General features: G+C 55.8%; 7 protein-coding genes across 7 annotated transcripts; 4 read left to right on the plus strand and 3 right to left on the minus strand.

Moving 5' to 3' along the window:
- Positions 1 to 136: 136 nt before the first annotated feature.
- FIBRA_05819 (uncharacterized protein) lies at positions 137 to 733 on the plus strand (the record flags this gene model as incomplete). Its single annotated transcript, XM_012327568.1, has 1 exon — positions 137 to 733. One exon carries the CDS (start codon positions 137 to 139, stop codon positions 731 to 733), a length of 597 nt encoding a protein of 198 aa, XP_012182958.1.
- Positions 734 to 1,996: 1,263 nt separating this feature from the next.
- On the plus strand, positions 1,997 to 3,324 carry FIBRA_05820 (uncharacterized protein; the record flags this gene model as incomplete). Its single annotated transcript, XM_012327569.1, has 2 exons — positions 1,997 to 2,888; positions 2,951 to 3,324. 2 exons carry the CDS (start codon positions 1,997 to 1,999, stop codon positions 3,322 to 3,324), a joined length of 1,266 nt encoding a protein of 421 aa, XP_012182959.1.
- A 951-nt stretch (positions 3,325 to 4,275) lies between these two features.
- FIBRA_05821 (uncharacterized protein) lies at positions 4,276 to 5,618 on the plus strand (the record flags this gene model as incomplete). The annotated part of the gene is made up of 3 exons (XM_012327570.1): positions 4,276 to 4,719; positions 5,368 to 5,504; positions 5,564 to 5,618. The coding sequence occupies 3 exons, from the start codon at positions 4,276 to 4,278 to the stop codon at positions 5,616 to 5,618; spliced, it is 636 nt and encodes a 211-aa protein (XP_012182960.1).
- Positions 5,619 to 6,816: 1,198 nt separating this feature from the next.
- FIBRA_05822 (uncharacterized protein) lies at positions 6,817 to 9,339 on the minus strand (the record flags this gene model as incomplete). Its single annotated transcript, XM_012327571.1, has 5 exons — positions 6,817 to 7,549; positions 7,621 to 7,935; positions 8,014 to 8,949; positions 9,003 to 9,073; positions 9,154 to 9,339. The coding sequence occupies 5 exons, from the start codon at positions 9,337 to 9,339 to the stop codon at positions 6,817 to 6,819; spliced, it is 2,241 nt and encodes a 746-aa protein (XP_012182961.1).
- Positions 9,340 to 10,901: 1,562 nt separating this feature from the next.
- FIBRA_05823 (uncharacterized protein) lies at positions 10,902 to 14,698 on the minus strand (the record flags this gene model as incomplete). Its single annotated transcript, XM_012327572.1, has 3 exons — positions 10,902 to 13,265; positions 13,318 to 13,932; positions 14,228 to 14,698. The coding sequence occupies 3 exons, from the start codon at positions 14,696 to 14,698 to the stop codon at positions 10,902 to 10,904; spliced, it is 3,450 nt and encodes a 1,149-aa protein (XP_012182962.1).
- Positions 14,699 to 16,713: 2,015 nt separating this feature from the next.
- FIBRA_05824 (uncharacterized protein) lies at positions 16,714 to 18,118 on the plus strand (the record flags this gene model as incomplete). Its single annotated transcript, XM_012327573.1, has 9 exons — positions 16,714 to 16,896; positions 16,956 to 17,077; positions 17,144 to 17,226; positions 17,283 to 17,403; positions 17,465 to 17,508; positions 17,558 to 17,582; positions 17,640 to 17,654; positions 17,704 to 17,961; positions 18,016 to 18,118. The coding sequence occupies 9 exons, from the start codon at positions 16,714 to 16,716 to the stop codon at positions 18,116 to 18,118; spliced, it is 954 nt and encodes a 317-aa protein (XP_012182963.1).
- A 1,389-nt stretch (positions 18,119 to 19,507) lies between these two features.
- FIBRA_05825 (uncharacterized protein) lies at positions 19,508 to 22,537 on the minus strand (the record flags this gene model as incomplete). Its single annotated transcript, XM_012327574.1, has 3 exons — positions 19,508 to 20,489; positions 20,555 to 20,700; positions 20,762 to 22,537. The coding sequence occupies 3 exons, from the start codon at positions 22,535 to 22,537 to the stop codon at positions 19,508 to 19,510; spliced, it is 2,904 nt and encodes a 967-aa protein (XP_012182964.1).
- Positions 22,538 to 23,162: the final 625 nt, after the last annotated feature.

Genomic DNA, 23,162 nt, shown 5'->3' on the forward strand with positions numbered 1-23,162 from the left:
TAGCCCCGACCGTACGAGTTGGAGCAGCGACGAGCTATACGCGGACTCTCCTGCGACGCGCTCGTCCTCAGGAGAATGGCTCACTATACCCGACTCCATCGCGACAAACAGCCGCAGCGCAGGCCTCCCTTCCCCCATGTCCGTACACCTGTTCTCGTCCTCTGAGGCCTGGCAGTTCCCCAAGCCTCCGCAGGACAACGAGGGCACACTCGCGCAGAACCGCACCTCCTCGTACCTCATTCGGCTCTCGCCCGACTCGACGCTCTCCTCCGAGTACGCCACTGCGCCGGAGAACCCCTTCGCGGACGCTGCCTCCGCCGAGAACTACGACATGCCGACCGCCTCGGACCCGTTTGCGGACGCCGAGATAGATGTGGATGCGCAGACGGCGGAGTCGCTTCAGAGCGTGGACACCGAGACCGCGTCGCACTTTGCGCGCATCGAGACGATCCGGCGCCCGTTCGCGCCGGGGCTGCGCGACGAGATGGCCGCCACGCCTGGCGAGCAGGTGCGCATGCTCCGCCGGTTCGACGACGGCTGGGCGTACGCAGAGAAGCTCGCGACGGGCGCGCGCGGGCTCATCCCCATCGACTGCCTGCGCATGGCCGAGGAGGACCTGCCCGCGTTCCTCGCATCGAAGCGCCTGAGCAGCTACCGCGGCGCGCGCTCGCCCAGCCCGATTTTGCGGGACAGGCCGCGCAGCGCGGAGACGGTCGTCGGGCAGGTCCTGTGAGCGCATATGGTCTTTGCTGTGCTGGTAAGCCTCGCTGTCACTCGTCGTCCGGAACAATGATTGACGTGTGGCCAGTAGGACCCCACTTTGCTGTATCCCCCGCCTGGTCTGCGCCCCAGAATCGTACATTCAACCACGTCAACAAACCAAACGGATAATGTAAAAACACGACGACGCCGTCTTGGATAGCTCATTGCTTCGCCTTGTATATGCCCCCTTGTTCTCTGCATACAATCCTCCTTTGCCCTTTGTTTATCCCCTTGCGCTTCTCCGCCGTGCATGCGCCGTGTACCGTGCTCACCCTGTTCTACTACTTCGTTGGTGCCATTATGGACGGTTGTAGCGTTCGCTTGTTTTGCCACCATTGCTACTCACTAATATCTGGTTCTATCTACACACGCATACGCATGTTGCTTCAGGAGGGACACATTTTCCCCGGGAATTCGTTTTTGTTTCTGCGTAATACCACTGCCACGCCCGTCGTGCTCTCGGAGCCACAGTTCGTCTTAAACACGTTGCGCATGAGTTGTGTGATGTAAAGCCACATGTGATTGATATTTTTTCTTGGTGGAGCGTTTGGATTTGGGCGTGCTCGTATCCGGTCTTCGACCAGCGGTCCCACGTGTGATTGAGCTGCAGTGGCAGCATAGGGGAAAATGGAAAATGATTGTCTGGATTCTGCCAAGCCGGCACTCATCCGAGCGTTCAACTACGAGCACCATGATGTATGAGCGCCGGAGTCCTCCTCGCGTCTTGGATACCCCGGCCGACGTACGCTATTCGCAAAAGCTATATAAATGTGCTGTGGCATTGAGATCATATTGCTTCCATCCATGACTTGAGTGAGTGTTCGAGCATGAGCCATGCAAAGCAACTTTGCAAGACACGGCCAGCGAAGTTCACTTGTAAATCTGGCTCTGGTCTTCCCCACATGCTTGACCGTGTCATCTCTCTGGCAATCGGGTTACAACTTTGAAGCAGATCTCAAATGCGCAGTATCAACCTCACTTGGGCTGTTGCGAGCACATCTCGACTGGTACGCCCTTTGTTCTCGTTACCTGACGCTGGCTAGATTGATTGGTTGATTGAAGACAGGACGTGTCCGGATAACAAATCCTGTCAATCCATGGGAGCTTTTATAACGCAGTACTGGGCTGCTATCATTTATCCGCAAACCCGCAGCTCGACATTATAGCTCCCCCTCGCTTTCGGCTTATCACTAGCTCGAACTCAAGCAGTGTGGGACCGCAAGTATCCTTGACCATGTCGAATGACGTGTGCTGTTTTCTCAGAGCTCGGCTTCGGCGCCTCCTGGCACTATTGACGAAGTTCAGGACCCCCGCTGGCCCCAAATCCGAGCCGACTGAGGTGCCCCCTTTGTCTTTGTCTTCGGCACTGGTGGGCTCTGCCGGCTCCAGAGTGTCCCCGGAACTGGTCTTCGAGGTGCTCCGTCATTATGCACATATGGACCCATCATCAATGTCTGCATACAGTCTGACATGCCGATCCTGGGCTGAAAAAATCCGCCGCGATCGTTTTCGTCGAGTGCACATTGAACATACCTACATGCACGCATTCCGCGACTTCATTCGGCATGCGCCCGCCGTCGGGGGCTGCGTCAGAGACCTGACCATAAAGTTTGGATACGATTCCAGTGCACTACGGGGGCTGCAGGAACACGAGGTGGTGAGGGACATCACTTCGCAGATGCAGGGCGTCCGATCTCTAGAGCTCGTGGGCTACGCCGTCACACCCACCACGGTGGCGTCGCTGGCCAGCTTGACCACGACGGTGGAGAACCTGTCGCTCAAGGGTATCTTCTCGCCCAAGGCCGAGGACATCGCGAGCTTCATCCGTTCCTTCTCAGTTCTCAAGACGCTCAATATCAAGGATGTCATGCTGTCTACGGTCGACGGTTCTGTGACTGGTCCAATGTACCCCGCTGCACGGAACCAGACAGCCTTCGCACCAGTGTCATCTGAAGAACGGGTACGCTCCAACGCAGACATCTGCATCGACGTACTCAATGGTAGCCACGTGGGCTTTTGGCGGGGACACTACTCTGCAGCCTACGAGTATGGTTCGGTTCTTCAAGGCACAGGTGCTTCTGTCGAGCACCTTATCATAAACATCCCCAGTCATCAAGAGTTTGAATGTGAGTGGTGTGTCCCGTGTCCGCGTGGTTGCTTTGCTCAAGCTTGACGTGTGGTTTTTCAGTGAAGTTCAATTTGGCGCACTGTACTCGCCTCCGCAGGGTGGTGTTCGACGCAACGCTAATGGCTGAGTCCAAATACCCGCCATGGATTCCTGCATTTCTGGCGTCCGTTAAAACGACGAGCGTACGCGTCATAACGTTTTGCACCAACGGAAACCCTCGTTGGCTTAACTGGCTCAAGGGAATCGACGCCGTGCTTGCTCATCGAGACTTCCGCAAACTGGAGCGAGTGGTGTTCATCAGCTACCGCCCCATTGATGATTTTGGCAACTTCACTCGGGGCATGCTTCCCAAGCTGAATAAACGAGGTCTGCTGGTGATGGAGCAAGAGTCTAATGTGGGAATTGACAGGATACTGGAAAAGTTTAGGCAGTAAGGCCAAAAACCGTCTAGACATAATGTAGTGCATATTTATTCAGGATTTGAGCTTGTAGACATCTAAGTAATGGTTCTGAATCTGTTGCCGATATCCTCTTGATCGCGTTTTGTTAAGCGCCTTGTGCTTGAGGCTCAGGGCACCAATCGCCAGTACTTCAACCGCAGGGTCAGCCGATGCAAAACATCATGATGGTCAGTACTCAGTGTTGAGCTAGTGTTTTAGGAATATCAAGGAGCATCGAAGCTATAGGCACTGAACTGTCAACCTAGATGTTCCGTCCGAACTATTCAGCTATCAATGGGCCAACCAGTGCCTCTCAGTTCCAAACTTCGTTCTCATGCTTGAAGCTGGACTGATCAGTTGATTCAAGTTGCAGACAGTCGTATCTGTCAATTCATGGGAACTTTTATAACGGAGCACCGCCATCGTATAGTGTTAGATGGTCGCTACTCATAAGCAAGGTCGATATCATTATTTTAGGTCACATCCCCCTTCAACTCCTCAAGCTTCAAGCTTCAAGTTGCGTACCGATGAGATTGGAAATATTTCGCTTGCTTGATTTCCTTGACCCTCCCTCAGATATATTCTTTGGTGCCGATTATTAGTAAAACCTGCTCACGACGGCTCCAACCACCCCATGAATCGACTGAGATGCTGCCATGGTCTTTGATCTCTTCTGTGGTGTCTGGCGGCCCCAAACTACAAATTTCCCCCAAAGCTGGCCATGAAAAATTCTTCGGTGCACGAAGATCCTCCATCACTATCTGCATGCAGTCTGATCTGTAGATCTTGGGCCGAGGAAATCCGCCGCGATTGTTTTCATGGAGTATCCATTGAACGCACTAATACATACGCTTTCCGCGACCTCATCCAGCATGCCCCAGCCGCTGGAACCTGTGTCAAGGACCTGATCATAAAATTTCGAGTCGGATGCAATTGCAATGCATCATGGAAATTGCAGCAGCACGAGGTGGTGAGGGACATCACTTCGGCCCGCGGATGCAAGGCGTTCGACCTCTAGAGCTCGTGGGCTATCTCGTCACACCCACCACAGTATCATCGCTGGCTAACTTGTTCACAATGGTAGAGAAGCTATCGCTCGGGGAGGCCCTTTCACCCAAGGATGAGAACATCGTAACTCTCATCCATTCGTTCTCAATCCTCAAGACACTCCTTGTCGGAGACATTATGGTGGCTCCATCATTCGATGCCTCCGCGAGCGTGAGGAACCCCCCTGCACGCCGATTCTTCTCCAAGCTGATGAGCCCAAGACAGAACAAGATAATTCCCCCACTACTCAAGACGGAATCTTCTGAAGCAGCGGTGCATTCTGACCCAGACCTCTATAACGGAATGCTCAATGGCTGGCTGGGACACTCTGCATTAGGACGCGTACGTGTCATAACATTTTGCATCAATGGTATCTCGCTGGCTCAACTGGCTTGAGGGAATCGGCACCGTGCTCTCTGATCGAAATTCTCGGAAACTAGAGCGAGTGGAGTTCATCAGTTATCGTCCCATCCACGAGTTCAGCAATTTCATTGGGACATGCTTCCCAACTTGTATTCTCGGGGTCTGCTGGCGTTAGAATACACCAGCCCTCGGAGAATCAGCAAGATCCTGGCAGCCAGCCTGGAATGAGGCACACCGTAACTACATGGAGATCCATTTTTGTCGTGAATACGAGCTCTCGGTCACTCAATCAGTGACGCGGGTCTTATGCTATCTCCTCAGTTACGCGATATATCGTCCTCTAAGAAGCCTATCATAGGTATCAATGGCGCATCATTCCGTGGACGCACAGCTGCTCAGTACTGCTGGACACTGGCATATCGATGGGATTGTAGACGGTGATATTTGTCATTTCCTGGGAACTTTCAGAGTGTCGCCATGACCAGGCTATCACGGCCGCTCTCATAAGCTTTCAGTAGGTTAGGTCCTACCCCATTTGATCCGCTGAATTTTCAAAGAGATCATGCACTTGGTGAGGCTGTGAACGTCAGACTTGATCACGTCAATTGACATGCTCAGTTTCCTCAGATCTCGCCTCTTAAGTCTATTCTCGAGACTCTGGATGACCGGCGCACTGCGTTCGCCTCCGCATGGTTGTATTCGACGCAAAAGGAACATACGACTTCAAGTCAAATCCAGTTTGACATTGGGTTAAAACCAAGAGCGTACGCGTCATGACAATCCGCCATTATGGCGTCGCTTGCTGACTTGATTGGATCCGTAGACTTGATGCTGTGCTTGCTCGTCGAGAACTCCGAAAACTAGAGCAAGAGGCCTGAACAGCGACATTCGTGCCATGGTTCCCAAGCTGGATAAACGAAGCCTGGTAGTGCTGACGATAGAAAATATGTACCCTAGGAGAGATGGAGAGGTCTTGACAGCCGAGTCGTAGTCAGCATCTGGAGCCTGCGCCTGAGAGTGGGTCAATCATAACTTCTCGGATATTTCCTGCACACGAAGCCATGCGAACTTGCCATGAATATTAGCCATTACGCTCGCGATTATTTGAACTGTGCGTCTCCTGGAGTCCGGAGAACCATGAGACCTCAGAAAGGCCGTAGCACCAATCGAGTCTTGGACAAACTGCGTCCAACGTAGAGCAAAACAACAATACACTAACGGAGTCATCCAATTCATTTATCGCTTAGTCGTTGCACTTGTACTCTACCGCCACAGCAAAATTGGCGAATGCAATATGAATCAAATCCCAAGTTTTATATCACAGGTTTCATGCGAGCAACGGCACAGCCGTGGTCTACATACTAAGACAATTCGCTTAATCGCAAATTCCTACCACCGAACGTCACAATGCGCGACGACTTCGCGATTCCTAGGAAAAGTGGCGATCAGAGCACTTCTGCTCCAAGATCTCAGACAAGACGAAAAGTAAGATGTGAGCCCCATATACTACCCCAATTTCCGGCACAAACCTCGCAACGGTAGGAGTCCCCACTGAGGCATGTCTAAGACCACTCGACAACATTCGTCTAGCCTCACACTGTCCGCGTGGCAAGCAGGCGGACGCGCAACCAGAGCAGGAGTCGTGCGGGCGGGAATCCCGCCCCCCACTTCTCTACCGCTGGGGCTGGCTGCCAAGTCCTTCGGAAGGTGAGCGCACACGTCCGTGCCTGGGGTCGGACCACGCACGGACATGGCAGCCTTGAGAAGGGCCGGCTGGAGGCAGCAGATAAAAAGATGGAGGGAAGTACGAATCAAACCTGGAAAGAGTATGCGCTTAACTGCACACACCATACAACGTACCGCGCATCCTAAACCTGGAAAGATCGCTGACATTACGAGGCGGGACTCGGTCCCTACACAAGGACAACAAGCTGCCAAGAGATCATTACCGTAAAAACACAACAGACAGCAAAAGCAAGACGTAACAGAGCGTTGCGCAACATCTTATACAAACCGCGTTGTTTCATGCGTCACCATTCATCGTATAATCAAAAAAAAGGACGAGTGTCTGTTGTATCAGCGCTCGCCAGCAGGAAATGTCTGCATGCTAGCATGTCCGTTCCGCCTACCTCCGTTGCCATTTGCGTATACATATTCAGCCTCCGGGACGGCAGAAGGAGCGACAGGGGGCGCGGGGTAGGCATGCATGATGCTCGCGAATGGCGCTGGAACTTGCGGGGGTGGCGAAGACGCTGGCATATAGCGACGTTGTGCTTCCGGGTGACTCGGGGAATATGGCGCACGATGGTGCCCGGCAGGAGAGTGTTCATGCCACGCGTGTGCGGGATGCTGTGATGGCGAATGCTGCTCGCGATCCATCTCACGGTCCCAGTCTCTCTCCCTCTCCCGCGATATCGTAGGGGAATGCGAGGTTCGGTGGTGTGATGCAGGCGGTGGGGGCGACTCACCGCGGACATGATGTCCACCAGCGTATTCGTCGTACGCGGGGTTGCTTGCGCGCGATCCACGACGTTCGCGGCTGCGTTGAGGCTGTTCGCGTGTTCGCGTAGTGCGCATATACTCCGGGTACTCCTGCTGGAACGTGATGGGCGTCACGTTGGGTGGCGGAGGGAAGTACGGCTGCCCACGGCCTGGGTCCTCGTTCTCGACCTGTATGATCTGCAACTCCCGTGGCCGGTCCTGCTCCCCTTCGCGCTCTGAGCCGTAACCTCCACCCGATTGTTGTCCCTGACCGTCTTGTTCGTCTGGTAGTGCAGGTATCACTGCGGCATGGCGTCCTCCTAACGGCCTGTGGTGGTTAGATGAGTTACTTCACAACCATCACGGTTGGCCAACTTTTAGAGTAACGGAGGCGCTCACCCGCCCTCAACAAAGTGTTGCCAGACATAATCCTTCAGGTCCCGTGCGTGTGGCAGCTCTTGAATGAGATGTTTGATGGTGTTCTGTCCGAGGCCGAAGAAGTCCGGACCGGAGACTGAATTTGAGTGTTGTCGATTGCGAATTTGGTTCGCCGCGCGCACAACGACCGCCCACGCTCCGGTCGCGGTACCTGCAACGATTGGCTTGTCATTCATATCGCCTGGGATAATCTTGAACTTGGGCCCATCCCCGCCGTCAAGGATAGTACAATAGTAGACAGTTTCGGCGTTTGGGTCAATCATCGACATATAACGCCTGGAACAACGGAGCGCTCAGATATTAGAAACGAGGCACTACACCGGAGAACAGCGAAGCGAGGAAGCATATACTAACCTATTGACCTCATAGCCGATAGGGAAAATGTATCTCTCTGTATGAAAGTGCTCTCGCATACAGACAGTGCCTAGACTCATGAGAGTCATGATGCCGACGTTGAGCGGGAGAAGTGGGCGACCTTTCTTGTCACGAGGGACAACTGGAATGCTGTAGCTCTTGCTCTGCACCGTGTGCGCTTTCAGCCGTTTTGGCTTTGCATGCCGTTGAGCATCCGGCCAGGATGTAGATAAGCTGCCCGAAGACGACGTGCGTAATGTCATCTGCATTTGCGATTGGGTAGGAGCGGGACCTGGCGCGGCCCCGGGTCGCTGAGGGGGCGACAACGACGCAACATTGGGCACCGGAGGGGGATACTCGTCATGGGGCGATACGACCGGCGAAATGGGAGACTCCGATCGAGGAAGATACTGGTGTCCGACGGGCACAGCGCCATGTGGCTGAGGCGGTAATTGCTGTAATGGGTGATGAGCGCCGGATGACGACGCAGGCATGGGACCCGACTCAGCAGAAGGCGGCGCGGGCGGTTTGAGACGCAAACGCGTGCCAGAGCTGGAGACAAGGACGGGAGGGGTACCCTGTGTAGCCGGAGCATACGTTAATGGGGCACTACCATCTTTGCCCTTCTGAGACGCGCGAGGTCTCCTTGAAGCTCTCCTGGCCTCCCTAGCTTCCTCCTCCTGCCTCTCTTTTATCTCTGCTTCTTGACGTTTGCGTGCTTCGGGGCCAATATGTCGAGAGAGAACGAAGGGGTCAACGTCAGGGTCTTCACGGTCGAGCTCGTCGATGGCCTGTCTGAGGTTGTTGACGAAATGTTTTTGGCTGTTGACGGAGAGCAATGAACGGGGAAAGGCAGTGAAAGGGGGCGCAGGGATGGGCGCGCCGGGATTGTACTGGGGGCTGGTCTCGAGTTCTGCAATACGGTCAAGGAGCATGCTGGGAGTCGCTGGTCAGACTGTGTGGTCACCCATGAACGAACGGATGCTCACGCGCGTTCTGCCCTCCACTTGACATTGCGCTCGCCGGAGTTTCGCAGCTGGATGAGACTCTCCTTGTGTTTCTGCGGGGTGAAAGGGAATGTGATGAAGGGTCAGCTAGCCGATTTGTCGAGTGCGGATCATCATCTAGGAGATCACAGACCTCTTCGAGCTCGAAATACTTTCTCTTGAGTCTCCTGTACTTTTCAGACACTTCCTGAGACTCGCGAGGCTTTTGAGGGGAAGGCTGGGCAGGCTGAGGGGGCAAAGGGGGCGGGCCCATGACGACGTCCTGCGGAGGGCCTATGTTTGGGGGAGGGCCCATGTGGGATCTGCTGGCACGACTCATGGCGGGAGGAGAGAAGAGGAGGGAGGAGGAGAAGAGGGATGGAGGAGCTGGGGTCCAGGGGGGTGTAGCCAGGGCGAAGCGACCGTCGCCACCTGTTTGGTCCGATATAAATCCCACATTGAAACGCTAGTCAGCTCCCCGTCCCAATCACGCAGATCATATGCTTCTTTCGCTCGCAACATACACCTCTGTCTAAAATACACACAAAATACAGCCGCGCGGTGCCTCCTCTGCCCGTCCGACGCCCGCGACGAGTCCGCGCGGAGGAGGACAGGGCGCGGGCGGGCGGAAGAATGCGACGACTCGGGGGCTGGAGAAATCCTTGACACCGCGCTCGGCGTGGCGTTGATTGACTGTTTTGGGAGGCACAGACGCCGAAACCTTCTTCCCACTACGCCCGCTTATCCGGACCCCGGAACTCCCGCCTCCTCCCGTGCGCCACCGCGGTCTCGCCCTCCCGTCCCACCTCGCGCAGTCCATCTCTTCCGGGCTCTCACAGCATCATCATCCAACTCCTTCCCATCCCATCCCATCCACGTCCACGCCCACGCCTTGCTCTGATGGGCCGCATGCAGGCGCACCATCTGGGATGGAAGAATGATGACTGATTCTTCGAAGGCCAGCTTAGTGCTAACACGAGATGCGCCCGAAGCAAAGAGAGCCCGTCCTCGGAGTGAAATTCTTCTCATCGTCTTCTCGTCCAATGTACCGCATCCGCACCGCCCTTATCCGCATCTGTCGACCGCCTCCTCCGGCGGACATGTCAGCCCCATCTATTTAATCCTCACCTCGAGGCTCGATGCATCCTGTCATCCCAGGCGCCCCACTTGCCCTTTTCGGGCATACACCTTCCCTTTTAGGCAATTATACTTGTGCATGGGCGGCGTCCGATATCACCCGGCACTGCATCAATTTCTCACTTCACGCTCACACAGATACCGAGCTGTATTATTTAGTCATATGGAGATCAAGGGTGTAGTTTACGACATTATAGTTAGTAGTAGTAACATTAACTTCGAACCTCACGCCGAGCTGTTCGTCGTATTGATTTCGTAGCGACTGCGTCGATCCCATTACATTGCTATAACTTAATTAGCAAAACGTACTCGGGGGCGACTCGTCATATCGTGTGGGTGGCATGGGCCCATAAACATACGTGCGTGAGACTGGGTGCTACTGAGACAGGGGTTTTGGGACTGACAGAGAGAGGGGAAAAGATTATGAGACCAGAGCGAGCCGGACAGACCGAGGAACTTGGGAGACAGAAGAAGGGGAGTACCTATGTACACTGCCTTGCGCATATGTGTACAGGTTGGGGCAAGAAATGGGGAGGCGAGGACGAAGCATATACGAATGACGACAAGATCTGTCCGCTCGCAGAAAAGAAAAAAGAAATATACGACTAACGATGGGATGGCATACGCGTGATGCCCGTGAGAGAACGCATATCAACATGCACGATCCGATCAACAGACTGCAATGTCCACATCAATTAGATCTCGAACCCGCGTCCACGATAGATGGACACTCACCCAGAGAAACCGAACAAGTCATCCTCCATGCTACCGCTGGAAGATCTCCGTAATCGTCCGCCGGCGTTCCTTGCGCGTGGCCGAGATTGTCGCGTTGCGACTCGCACTACGCACCTCGACCGCGCCCTCCGCCTCCCGAGTACTGTCCAACGAGATCCGCGGTCGCGCGCCGATCGTCCGTCGCCAGCTCTCTGGGCGCTCCGTCTCTGAGCCCGACATGGGGGAGATCACCGCTGCAGGGGCAAGCTTGGTGATGGGGTTTGGCCTACGCTCACGCTCATTGTCGCTCTTCCCAGACGACGACGTCGTGACAACGCGCAGGCGCGCGCTGCGCTCGTCTCGTTCCTGGACACCGTTGAGCGCCGACAACGAGATAGTCGATGGGCGCGAGAAGGTGACGCCGTTCGTCCGCGCAGAGCTAGACGACTCGCTGCGACTGAGAGGAGATGGAAGCGCTTGTGTAATTTGAGCAGGCGAGTTGAGCATCGACACCGTATGCGGTGTGAGGGCAGTCGTAGCGTTTGGGGGTTTGATTACAGAATTGAAAGTAGACTGCTCCGCGCGCACGGTGATATTAGAATTACTTGAAACCTTGCGGCGTGTCACTGATTCGGATGGTGAAGTGTTATTGTGATTAATGATTGATTCAGATGGAAGTGTTGACAGTGTTGGTGGCACTGCAAGTGGGGGGAAGTTGCGAGGTCGCTCCGACAACGCCGAATGGGAGGTCCGAGAAGTTGGCGTTGGGGAAGGTTCATGGTTTCCAGGAGAGTCTTGGTAATCAAATTTAGTCGTAAGAGATGGCAAAACGTCAGGTGTAGCCCTCGATTCTCGCGTGATGTACATGCGACGTATTGAAGACGATTGTGCAAGCGAAGAGACGTTTCGCACTGTCTGCGGGGTTTGCTCTCCGACTGCATCGGCCACGCTCCTGCCCTCACTGCTGGACGTTGCCGAGCCTCTCAATAGATTAAGGGATGAGCCAGGTCGAGCGCGGCTTGCCTCTCGACTTGACATCCGGACGACCGACTCACGAGCATCCCGTGGATCCCAGCTACGCCTCGTCTCTCGGCTTTTCCTGCCATCCGATACTCTGCTATTGGCAACAGGTACAATATCCGGTGTAGCTCTCCGCGCGACTTCTTCATCAAGGCTCATCGTTCTGAGATGCTGTTGTTGGCCGTTTGCAATGTTTGACTCTCGCAGGACTTTTCCGACGCCAAGCAAGAAACCAGTCATATTGCGAACAACCTCGTCGCTAACCCGGAGGCTTTCTCGATGCTCTGCGCCGATCGATCGCCATAGGTCGACGAGATCTACTCCTTCTCCGGTGTCTGCGACCTCGGCCTCGATTTGAGCTTCGAGTGCTTTATTGGTACCGACCTTCAACATCCCGTTCAGTCTATCCAATGCGTGGACAAGGTGTTGGGCGCTCTGGAATAACTCAGGAATGGTCGTTGTCGTCGTCTGTCCCATTGGAGGAAGGCGAGAAAGGTGCGACTCAAACATAGTCAAGGCCTCCAGCATCAGCCGACGATGCTCAGTGTTGGAATCTCGTCCCATTCCAGGCGACGCACCCGGAGGTAGGGCTGTGGACGCGGATCTTCCGTTGGCAAATGGTGATGAATAGGCGCGATCGGGAATAGCCTGCCCAAATTCCTGTTGAAACGTATTACGATCGCGGTCAGCCAGAGCGTATGTTGACTTATATTGACGCAGTGCAGCTGGCGCAGTCCTTGGAGGTACGTTGTCGGGACTATCGTGATGCAACGCTGCCATAGACGTCCCAGGGCGCGCTAATTGACCAGCGCTATTGTTAGCGCGTTCGGAACGTCTGTGCAGGTTGTTAATAGGTGTACGTGGATCGTAATCTCGCCCAACTGGGGGACCAACGCCTTCACTGATGCGTGTGTTGTAGCCTGCGTTTCTGGCTGGTGCCAGCTCCCAATCTTCTTGTATAACTGACGAATTGCCAGTAGACTTGGTTCGTCGCGGCGACGCTGGGGCACCACCACTAGTGAAGGGATCTTCCTCACGCCGCTTGGTAAGACCTGCAGCACGCAGACCTTCCCCGACAAGACTGCGCCCATTTGTCAGCATGAGTAGACCATCCGAGCTCCCGCCCCGGTGTCCTTGCCGTCTCCCTGCGTTGGCATTATTAGCATCCCGCTGAGAAGTGTCCCCTTCTACGTCGCCAGACAAATCCTCGGAAAGCCACCTCGTCTGATGTTTTCTCGTCAAATCACGTACGGTCGAGTACCGAGATGCTCCTGGACGGCGTGGGGACGTCTGCACGGTATTTGGGAAGTTCGACCTGGAAGTTCCTGGAGAGGAAGGCGAAGAGCGACCATTTCGGTGTCGTTGTCGGTGCGGTGTTGATGGTTCGCCGTTGGGCTAGGCGAACACAGTAAGCAAAATTTCCAGACAAGGGCGTCAGTCCTCTTACCTTTTCCTCCGGGCTCCTCGTTTCCTTTTCTCTGAATTCTCTAGGCAATGGCTGCCTGTTCCTTTTCCCCCCACTACCTGTGGGACTCCTTCGCGATGAGGCAACAGCGGCGAGAGCTGCCGTTGTAACATCAAGTTCATCCTCCTGTTGCACATTCCTATACCCTTCGTCTACTGACATAGCCATGGATACCCTCTTCCGGGGCGTGCGGGATGGCCCAGGGGAAGGTCCTCGGTCTCTGTCACGCGGTGATCGGCCAGCTTTTGCTGGTGATGCGGGCGCAGATATACGTCGTTCTCTGATTGGTGGAGGTGCTCGGAAGTCATAATAGTTTGAGGGCGGCGTGGCGGACAGGTCGTCTGACGACGGGTATGAATGACTGGATATATGCTGACTTTCGCGCTCTGTTTCAGAACCAGAATGCGACGGATCAAGACTACTGCGAGTGTTGGTAGGCAAGGGGTTGGATGCAGACTGCGGACGGGGGTGGGACGAAGAAACCCGAGACGAAGACGAAGACGAACTAAGTGCTGAGGGCGGTGAAAGGGGCGAGCGAGAGGCATTCGATGGTACTGGAGAGTTCAACCTTGAAATAGAAGTAAGTTTATCGAGAACCTACGAGCGAGGGTATTGCAAAAGCAGACAGAGAATTCCATTGATGAGAGAGGAGATGGAGTATATGCCGTAGGAAAACCATATGCGAGAGGGCCAAGATTCAAGCAGAAGCCCAGCAGTCGGCAGCAAGGCAGAGACAAATTTTCAAGCGGATATGAGCGCCGTTGGGCGTTGAATTGGAGGAGAAGCGATGATATCAGTAAATCAAACGAGGCGCCAGGCGAGTCAGATATGAGGAACATCCAAGACCAGCATTTAGTCCAGTCCTGGCTCTGCAAGCAAACTCAGCACTCACCATACGATTGCGCTGCGTCAGGTTTTTCACCCGTTGTAGCGCAGAAAGATTATCCTGCGGGGTAGCTTTCGGTGCTCTCCTCCCATCGGATAATCTCGCCGTGTTGTCTTCCTCGTTTTCGTTGTCGTTTCCCTCATCCTCATCGTCTGTATACTGCTGTCTGCTCCATGATGTGCTGTGAGGCCTATCATAGTTGCCGTTGGCCATATATGAGATGGTGTTTGAACGAGCCGGGGTCCGCTGACGGAGACTGCCGGCGTCGTTGCTGTTGTTGTCGTCGTCAATGCTCCCGCTGCCTGTAGAGTTGGTTGCGGGCGGTGAAGGCAGACCAGACGCGATAGATGTCGAGGGACTGGGTGGTTCAGGAAGATCGGGAATGGTGGGGGGTGAGGCGGTCGGAGTAGAACCTGAACCAATGTAAATTGCCGACAAAGGACGCGACCTGGCTGCCAGCGGGGGGCGCGGGGGCATTGGAAGAAATTCTGCTAGTAAAAACCATCAAAAGAAGATGGACGGCGAGAACGAAGAAAACGACGGCGCTGTCGTCGTCGTCTTCGGCGGCGAGAGCAGCCGGGGAGGTGGTGCGAAGAGACGAACGCGGCGCCGGATATCAGTGTCCACGTCCCTGCCTCGTTTCTAGGGCGCTGCAGCCTGCTGCCTTGCGCTTTCTTCCCGCGCTGTCGCTCTGTCGCAGCCTAGAGTATATGAAGTGCACTACGACTCTCGACTGCCAGGTAAATGTGAATGTAGGTGCTGATAAACGTCCCTACACCTCAGCAAGGTCTTCTAGTTTCAAACGATCTGGTAGATTTGATCTCTTGTTCTCGTCTTGACGACTCTTCGCTATATGCACACAGTAATCCCACGATGCCCTTTCTTGTCTCTTGGCCACGGGAGGCATCGGGTAGTCCCCAGACTTCGGTACTGCCGTCTATCTACAAATATGTATCCTCGTTCATGAATATCTTGGTCCCCGTTTAGCCTTCGATCATCGTGATCGGCCCACTGGCATATCTTTCTAACCCCCATTCAACCGTACTTTGATCTGCTTCCACCCAGGACAAGCGTCCACGGTCTCATTGATTGTGGTCAGATTTTGATGGCCCATGGGTCTAAGAGTAGGTGTCATTCGGAGTGTTACGTGTCTCATATGTGCTTGTTCATGCGCCTAGACACTAAGTACGCGGCTCTGACAGCATATACATGTTCTTTCGCACAATCAATCAAGCCTTCAATGTTGATATCTAGTGCAGGCATGCATGACTTATGAATAATATATTGTGCTGCGTAGCCTCTTTGGCGGCATTCATAACGTAAAGGGCTGACAGTCCATTGTCTTCATGGATTACGATGTTCGAATGCCTAAAAAGGTACAATTGGACGGAACAATGTTCACATGGGTTTGATTATTTTGCTGTGAGCTTAATCCGTCAGTTACACCTTCCGCCCGTTGTCGTGCTCACTGCGATATCGCTGGGAAGTCTGCTGCGGAGTGACAAACGTAGCAGACACCCATTGGGTGCGGCATCCGCTGCAGGTGGGACGTTTGTGCGCCATAGCGGTCTCGGGTCTGGCCCAATACCCACTGACAGCCATCCCTGCGATTCGCTGCCAGCCCACGGATAATCTACAAAAGACGAGCAAGCGCACAATGTGGATGCGAACTCACCAGTTCATGCTATTGTAGCTGTGCGTCTCCAAGCTACAAACAACTTGTCGGGACACCAAAGCACCCGAGTTATCATCTAGTATAGTCAAGGGATTGCAATGTTTATTCCTAACACACTGTCGCTATTTATGTTCCTTACATACAAGTGTCATCAGTTTTGCGGTCATGAAAAATGCGTCTTATAAGGGGTGTGTGCAAAGTGTCGGAATCCAAAATATTGCGGGCCCGAGCATGAATACTGTAGAATGAAAACAATGCGGCACGCGCGCTCAGTTGTCTCCATGCTTACCTAGAGGTAGGTGTCGACATGCTGTCAAAAACTTCCACTCACCCAGGGACGTCGCTCATGAGATAGCATTCGAACGAAAGGGCTTCGCTGAGGATTTGCTCTATAGTCAGACGTCAGAGGAGCGTGTTTATGCCTCGTATTGAGTGGGTTGCGCGCAGTGCAGCTGGGCTGATAATAGAACAGCAACCTGGTGGCGTTGGGCGGCAAGAGAGCGCAGTTTGAGCACAATGGCCTCGTTGTCGTTGCGTCGCTGGCGCACGTTCACCAATGCAGCGCCAGCACAGCCAACGATGCCCAACAAGGCCTTCCGAGCGAGAATAGACAGTGAGAAATTCGAACTCAACCCACGCACCCACGGGAAAGATGTGCCCCGTTTCCCGAGGCCGAGATCGCATAAGCGGCCGCTGTACGGTTTCCCGATTTAGAACCATCCCATCCCACCCACTCTCTTCAAGTCCGTCTCTCCCCTTACCTCTGCTTTCATTCATTCCCTCTCTTTCATTCCCTGCTAGAGTATTGACACCCAGCATGGCGTCCACATCAGCTTGGCTTTTCCTTATGCTCTGTCCCTCTCTGTTTTCTTACGTCTACGCCGCTCCTGACGAACATCTGCACGCGCGAGGTGCACCGCCCACTCCGTTCTGGCGTCGCAGCAGTGTCCCTTCTGTTGGTTTCTACAACCCCACAAGTAACGGTGGTCAATGGCTCACGGTGTGTAACGCAACACTGACCTCTCATCGCGCGTGCTGAACGCGCGCTCCGGTCGCCAGCAAGTGCAAGACACCTACCCGCCGGGGCAGGGCGAGCCAATTAATGTTGTAATCTCAGGGGACTCTGATACCGCCGTGCTTCAGAACCAGGAGATAAATGGCGGGCTGCTCAACTATTTCATGTGAGTCCTGTTAACGTTTTTCGACCGCGGCCCGAACGCCCTGACGGTCGGCGCTCACTGCACCAGCTCCTTCGGATACTCAACAGAGTGCTTGGGTCAACACCAGGGTGCACCCCAGGCTGCCAATCTCGGCGACGGGCTGAATTTCGGTGTGTCGACGTCTTCAATGTAGATGAAACACAGCATAGCCTTACTCTGCACAAAGTGAACCAAACGGCTGAGATACGATGGGATTACGGCAACCCAGAATTGGGCACGTGCGAGGAGACGATTGAGGGAGGTAGCCACTTCCGGTACTGGTCTCAGGACGGTAGCCAAGCAGACAGGTGTGTCATTTCATGGTCTGTCATCCAGTGGCAGGTGTGAATAATGGTGCTACATTGTTAGTAATGCTGTCTTCATGGCTTCATCGTACGAGCTGCCCGAAACCGGTAGGTCTTCTGACTGTGTCTGCGCTTCGTGATACTGAGACTGTTGAAGATCAGCACAATATCATCTTTAATGGGTGAGTACCGCGCCTGTCTATCGTCGCATTCCCTTACTCACGGTGTCGCGATGTCAGCTACAATCTTGGAAGGTACGTTTCCATGCATCGCGACTGTCAGCTGTTCTCATGGTTCGTGTAGAGATTGGCTTGTGGGCAACGTGACGAATCAAACGCAGATCATCAACAGCACTCTGCTAACTAACAGCTCTGAGTACACCGGGAAGACTGCGTACGGCGGGTACACGTATCAGACTACCGCGAAGTATTACTCGGGCTTTCTGCCAAACACGAGCTACGGCGTCAACCACAACCTATCCGTTGGAAACGCCCAGACGAACGCGGTCGATGGCTGGCTGGCCGTGCTGACGGTGAAGATCGTGGATCAACCGCAGTCATCGTACGTCACTAATCAGAGCGCCCGTGCACAGCCCACTGAGTCAGTTATCTCCAGGAGCGCACGGCTAGCATGGTCGACGCCGTCATGGCAGGCATTGTTACTTTCCATCGTAGCAGCATTCTTCCTCCATACCATGGCCTTGACAATATCCGTTTAGACGACAGTCGCAGCTTTGCGCACGGATGCTTTTCCGCCGTCCTCCCGAATAGCTTTCCTCGCTTCCCATCTAACGAGACATCATGATCGACTTCTCTCCCCCCCCTACAGGGTTCTACCTTTCGTCCTTCTCGACAAGCGAGCGCGACGACAGGAGCCCACCCAGGGACGCCTTAGATTTCTATTCCTGCACTGTTACTCGTTATCAACTCAACTACGTATGCTGCTGTGTATACCCGAACTAGACGGACGGGGTAATCTCTTCACGCTTTCCCCTTCCCCCAACTTGCATTTCTTACGCTGATTATTACATTCCACGCACATACATACTTACACGCGCGTCCGCCCGCACGGCGGGGCGCCCCACGACCTTTTGCCGATGTAATTTACACGTACACATTGCCTGCCCGGTATAGAGTCGGCACGGCTGCCTCGCTACTGAATTCAATCAATCGGACTAGTCTACTCTATTTTATCTGTGAGGACGCGCCGCGCGGCCAAAATCCCCGATCGCGCCGCGCGCGGCGCTAGCCTCGGCACTCGTACCTTCTCCGATCGGCGAATCTAAAGCCAACGCCCCCCGAGATGCCCGAGCCCGCCACTGCCGCCTCCGTGCGCCACCCCGACGCACGGGCGTGGCACGGCCGGCACGGGCGCTCTCGCGCTCCTGAGCTCCTGTCCGGGCCCGCGATGCGCCGCCCACGCCACGGGGGCCGGGGCCTCCTCGAGCCCTGCCAAGGCGAGGGCGAGCGGCCCTCTCGGACGCGGCGGAGTTCAGACAGGCCAGGCGCACTGCAGCACGCAGGGCGCACGGCCGTTCGTCCAAACCCAGCGCACGACGGCGCGCGTGTATAGAGCCATAATGCGAGGTGTTACAGATGCGTGCGGACGGGAAAAGTCTACCTATTGCTACATGTGCCTGTGTCGACAGTCTCTTAGTGGTGGGTGACGGCGCGACGGGGGAAGATAAAAAAGAAAATGAAGCAGCGGCGGGCGGTGCGACGACGAGCGGCGGAAAGGACAGCGCGTAAGCAAAAAATAGAACCAGAACCCAACAACCAAATGGACCCGGTAGATAGTAAACAGCAGCCGACGAAGAGCGTGCGAGACGTTGTGCCCAAAACGAGAGAGAGGGAAAAAAACAAAGCGAACAAATGCCCCGCGCGCCGTGTCGTGCATGACGGTGCGCGGGGTCGCGTGTAGTGTAAGCGTTTTAGTAGAGTACCTGTATCATGGCGGTGCATCCCGCGTTCGTGTGTGTGCGTGCGTGCGGTGCGTGATTTGCGGCGAGTAAGCGGCGTTTCGTGAATAGTTGTGGCCAGGCAGGCCATGTCTTCCTTCTATGCATCTTCTTCATATCCAACCATCCATCCGTCTCTGTCCATTCCTCTCACTCCCCCTCCGCCCGCTCCATCATCGGCGTCACGAGCCCCGCTCCGTCCTGCGCGGGCGTGCGCGACCCCAGTCGCCGCTCCGTCGCAGGCGTCAGCGGCGGCGCGGGGCGGTCCCACTCATCCAAGAGCGCCTGGCCCACCGTGGGCTCGAGCTCTGTCCCGTCGCGCGATACCTTCACCTCGCGGTCATGGTTCCACGGATTGCGCAGGTGGCGCGTGCGGAAGAACGGCAAGCGCTCCGTCCGAATCCACTGCACCTGGAACGGCTCGCCCCACGAGGGTCCCTCACGCGCCTCCTCGCCGTCCCCACGCACCTCCCCACCATCCACGCGCGGTGATGCGTCCCGTCCCGACCCCGGCCGCTCTTCCTCTTCTGTAACGGTGTGCAGCGGCGCTTCTGGCACGGCGTCCCAGTCGACCTCCGCTGGCGCGGTCTCCGCCGCCGTCGACTCTGGCGGCGCCGAATGGTCGCGCCGGTGCCGAAAGGGAGCGGTAGGATCTAGCTCGATCGATGGCTGCGGGACGCTGAGGGAATGCGATTGCGGCGTGACTTTCTGGCCGCCCAGCGTGCTCTGTGCGGGGCGCAACATCGGGATGGTCGGGCGCGAGAGCTGGCGATGCGGCTGGTGCATCTCGGGCGGCGCGGACAACGCAATGGGTGCATCCTGTTGTCCCTCTGCGGTAGCATGCGGCGCAGAGGCGCCAGCCGACTGCACGGGTGAGGGCAGCATGGTTGGCTGCTTCGCACGGGACGGCGAGGGCGACGTGGAAAACGACAGCGGCCGGTCGGGCGAGAACGGTTGGGGCGACTCTTCGTATCTGTGCTCGGTTGGCGAAAAGAATGGATGCGGGTCACGATCACGACGCGTCACGGGCGGACTAGAGCCCTGCGAGGAGCGCGGCGTCCGGCGTGGCGGCGAATCGGTGCGCGAGGCCCACGACACACGGTGTTCCCCGCGAAGGACCGGACCAATCATCCTGGACAGAAGTAGCGCATCAGTATCTGCCGTACAACTGATGTAAACTATTATGTATTTGCTTACTTCGCATATCCGTAAAACTCCCCGCTCTTGTTCACGCCAAAGATGAGATACACGTCCTTGCTCGTGCGAAACGCCTGATCAAGCGTCGTCTCGTTGTGCCGCTGCGTCGCCCACAGCCCCTTCTCTACGCTAATGTCCAAGTCTTTCTGCAGGGGACCCAAGTCAGTATGCGCCACCCAATCGCAACACACATCGATCTGCACTCACCTGTGTCAGCGACTTGAGGATAAAATAGCGCTTCGGGAAATACTGCGTCAATATGCTCGAGTTCGTGCTCGCATACGAGCCCGAGCTGCTAGAATGTGGGGCGGGGCGGCGGAACCGGTGGCGTCTGCGTCCGCTCTCGTCGTCACTCGACAGGTTCAGGCTCAACGCGGGCGCGACCTCGCTTGTGGAACTGCTCGGCGTAGTGACGTGCTCCGAAGACGCCGTCCCCGCGGGCGAACGCAGGTCGTCCTGCTTGGCCACGGGCTGTGCACGCGCCTTCTCTCTCTGGTCCCGGATCCAGCCCACATGCAAGCCTACGCCGCGCTGCCCGCCGACGCCCGCCTTGACGTCGTCCTCACGTCCGCGCAATCGACACACGAGCCGTGGGCAGCGCGGGTCTCCCGGGCGGAGGGGTTTTCCGTTGAAGTGGCGGATCGCACTTTGCAAATGCGCCTCGCTTTGAAGGTTCACAAACGCACAATTTGAGCGGGAGATGAGGAAGATTGACAATACGCCGCCCCATGGATCCTCCGCGTTCGAGCTAGCGGGAGACGCAGCACTAGGGGACGGCAACTGATTAAGGAAGCGCCAGAGCTCGTCGTGCGATGCGTCAGACGGGACGTTGCCGATCCACATGACCCATTCTGAGCGCTGAGCGGGAGAGTTAAGTTGATGCTGTACGCGACGTGAATTGCGCTGAGGATCTGCCACAGAGCGACTACTATTAGATGGGGTCGCTTCTTTTGGATTTTGCCGCACCACAAGCGAGGCGGTGGACGGAGGACTGCCGGGCGAGGGTAAAGGTGGCGGCGCAGATGGGGGTGCGGACTGCGATGAGGGATGCTGCCCCTGATTTGGGCGAGGGGACATGGGGAAGAGGTGCGATTGGGTGGAGGATTGGCCAGGCTGGGAGTATGAATCTATGTCGCGCGAAGGCATATTGTACGACAACTGGTACGAATGTTGGTACGAATCGTACTGGCTGGAGGCGGGGCGGGTAGGCGGAGGGACGTACCACCAGGTGCCCTGACCGTCCTGAGATGCCTCTGGTGTGTACGAGTGCGGAGCGTACGGCGAAGGGTATTGGGACGGGTACATGGAGGGAGAATGAGCAAACGAGTGTGGAGGGTAGACGAAGGGCGGTGTAGAGTAGCGGAGGGGGGAGTAGGGCGCTTGACCAGCATATGCGGCCGCGTGGGTGTGTGCGCCAGAAGGCTGCTGATGGGATAAAGGAGAGCGGGGAGGCGGGGAGGGATGGGCGGCGGGGGAGTGAGGGTGAGAATGGGCGGCAAAAGCAGGATTTGCGGAGAAGGAGTGGGCGGAGGTGTTTCCGTCGGAATGGCCTGGATAGCCTTGGTATACGGGTGAGTGGGGATGGATTATGGGGATGAGTGAGTTTGGAGAGTAGCCGATGAGCTGATTTTGCGGTGGGTGCATGTTCGTGTCTAGGGCATGCAGGCCGGGGTGGTGAGGGTAGGCGTACTGAGGCATGTTGACTTGGGGCTGTGGGGACATCGTGTATTGTCCTATGAAGCCGGAACGGTGCCCGTATGGGAGGGAATTGGCCTGGTAAGAGGGTGGGAGAGGCTGGAAGGTGGGAGAGGGAGCGGAGGGGGAGGGGGTGGTATCGAAGGGGTTAGAAGGATGGTACAGGGGTGATGGGTGGGGGGGAGCCTGGAACGGAATGCGGGGCCGGCGAGAGGGGTTTGTGGACTGGGAAAGGGAGCGAGCGCGGGAAGCTGAGTCGGAAGAAGCGGACGATCTGGAGTCTGCCATATTGGGCGGCCTGTTTCTGCTGGCATTACCCGACATATAAAGAGGAGGGTAAGGAGGGAAGAATCGTTCTGGATCGTTCTGGAACCTGCCGGTATGGAGGACTGATGGGGACGGAATTTGCGGGGGGAGATCATGCACGGCTGAGGAGGAAGGATGTTAGTGGCAATGAAATGAATAGGAAGGATGGACTCGTACGAAAAAATGGCGTCGATGCAAAAGAGATAATGGGAGAGGAAGTCACGCGGTGATGAGAAATGACATGGCGAGGAGGGGGAGAAAAAAAAAAGGAGGGAGTAAGGACGGGACGGGGGAGAACAAGGAGTGTATTTTTCGGTCGTCGACTGGCAAGAAGACCTGCCAACGACGAGGGCAATGGAAAAGAAGGGCGAGAAGAACGAGTTGAACGAAGAGTCTGGCCATCGCGTGGGATTTAAACTCCGGTAACCAGTGGGGAGTAGACGCCGCCACGTGGGGGAGAGACGACGGGCTCACCTGAGGGGAAATAGCCGGGAGAGGCGTCGGGTGGGGGGGCGTTTGGGTCGTCGTCGAGGGAGGCGGGGCGGGGCGGGGAGGAGCCTGGCGTGGGGGTCTTGTTGCGGTCGGCAGGGGGAGGATGAGAGTGTGC

The sequence above is a fragment of the Fibroporia radiculosa genome (assembly GCF_000313525.1).
Source record: "Fibroporia radiculosa TFFH 294 genomic supercontigs, scaffold5197, whole genome shotgun sequence".
NCBI classification, from domain to species: Eukaryota; Fungi; Basidiomycota; class Agaricomycetes; order Polyporales; family Fibroporiaceae; genus Fibroporia; species Fibroporia radiculosa.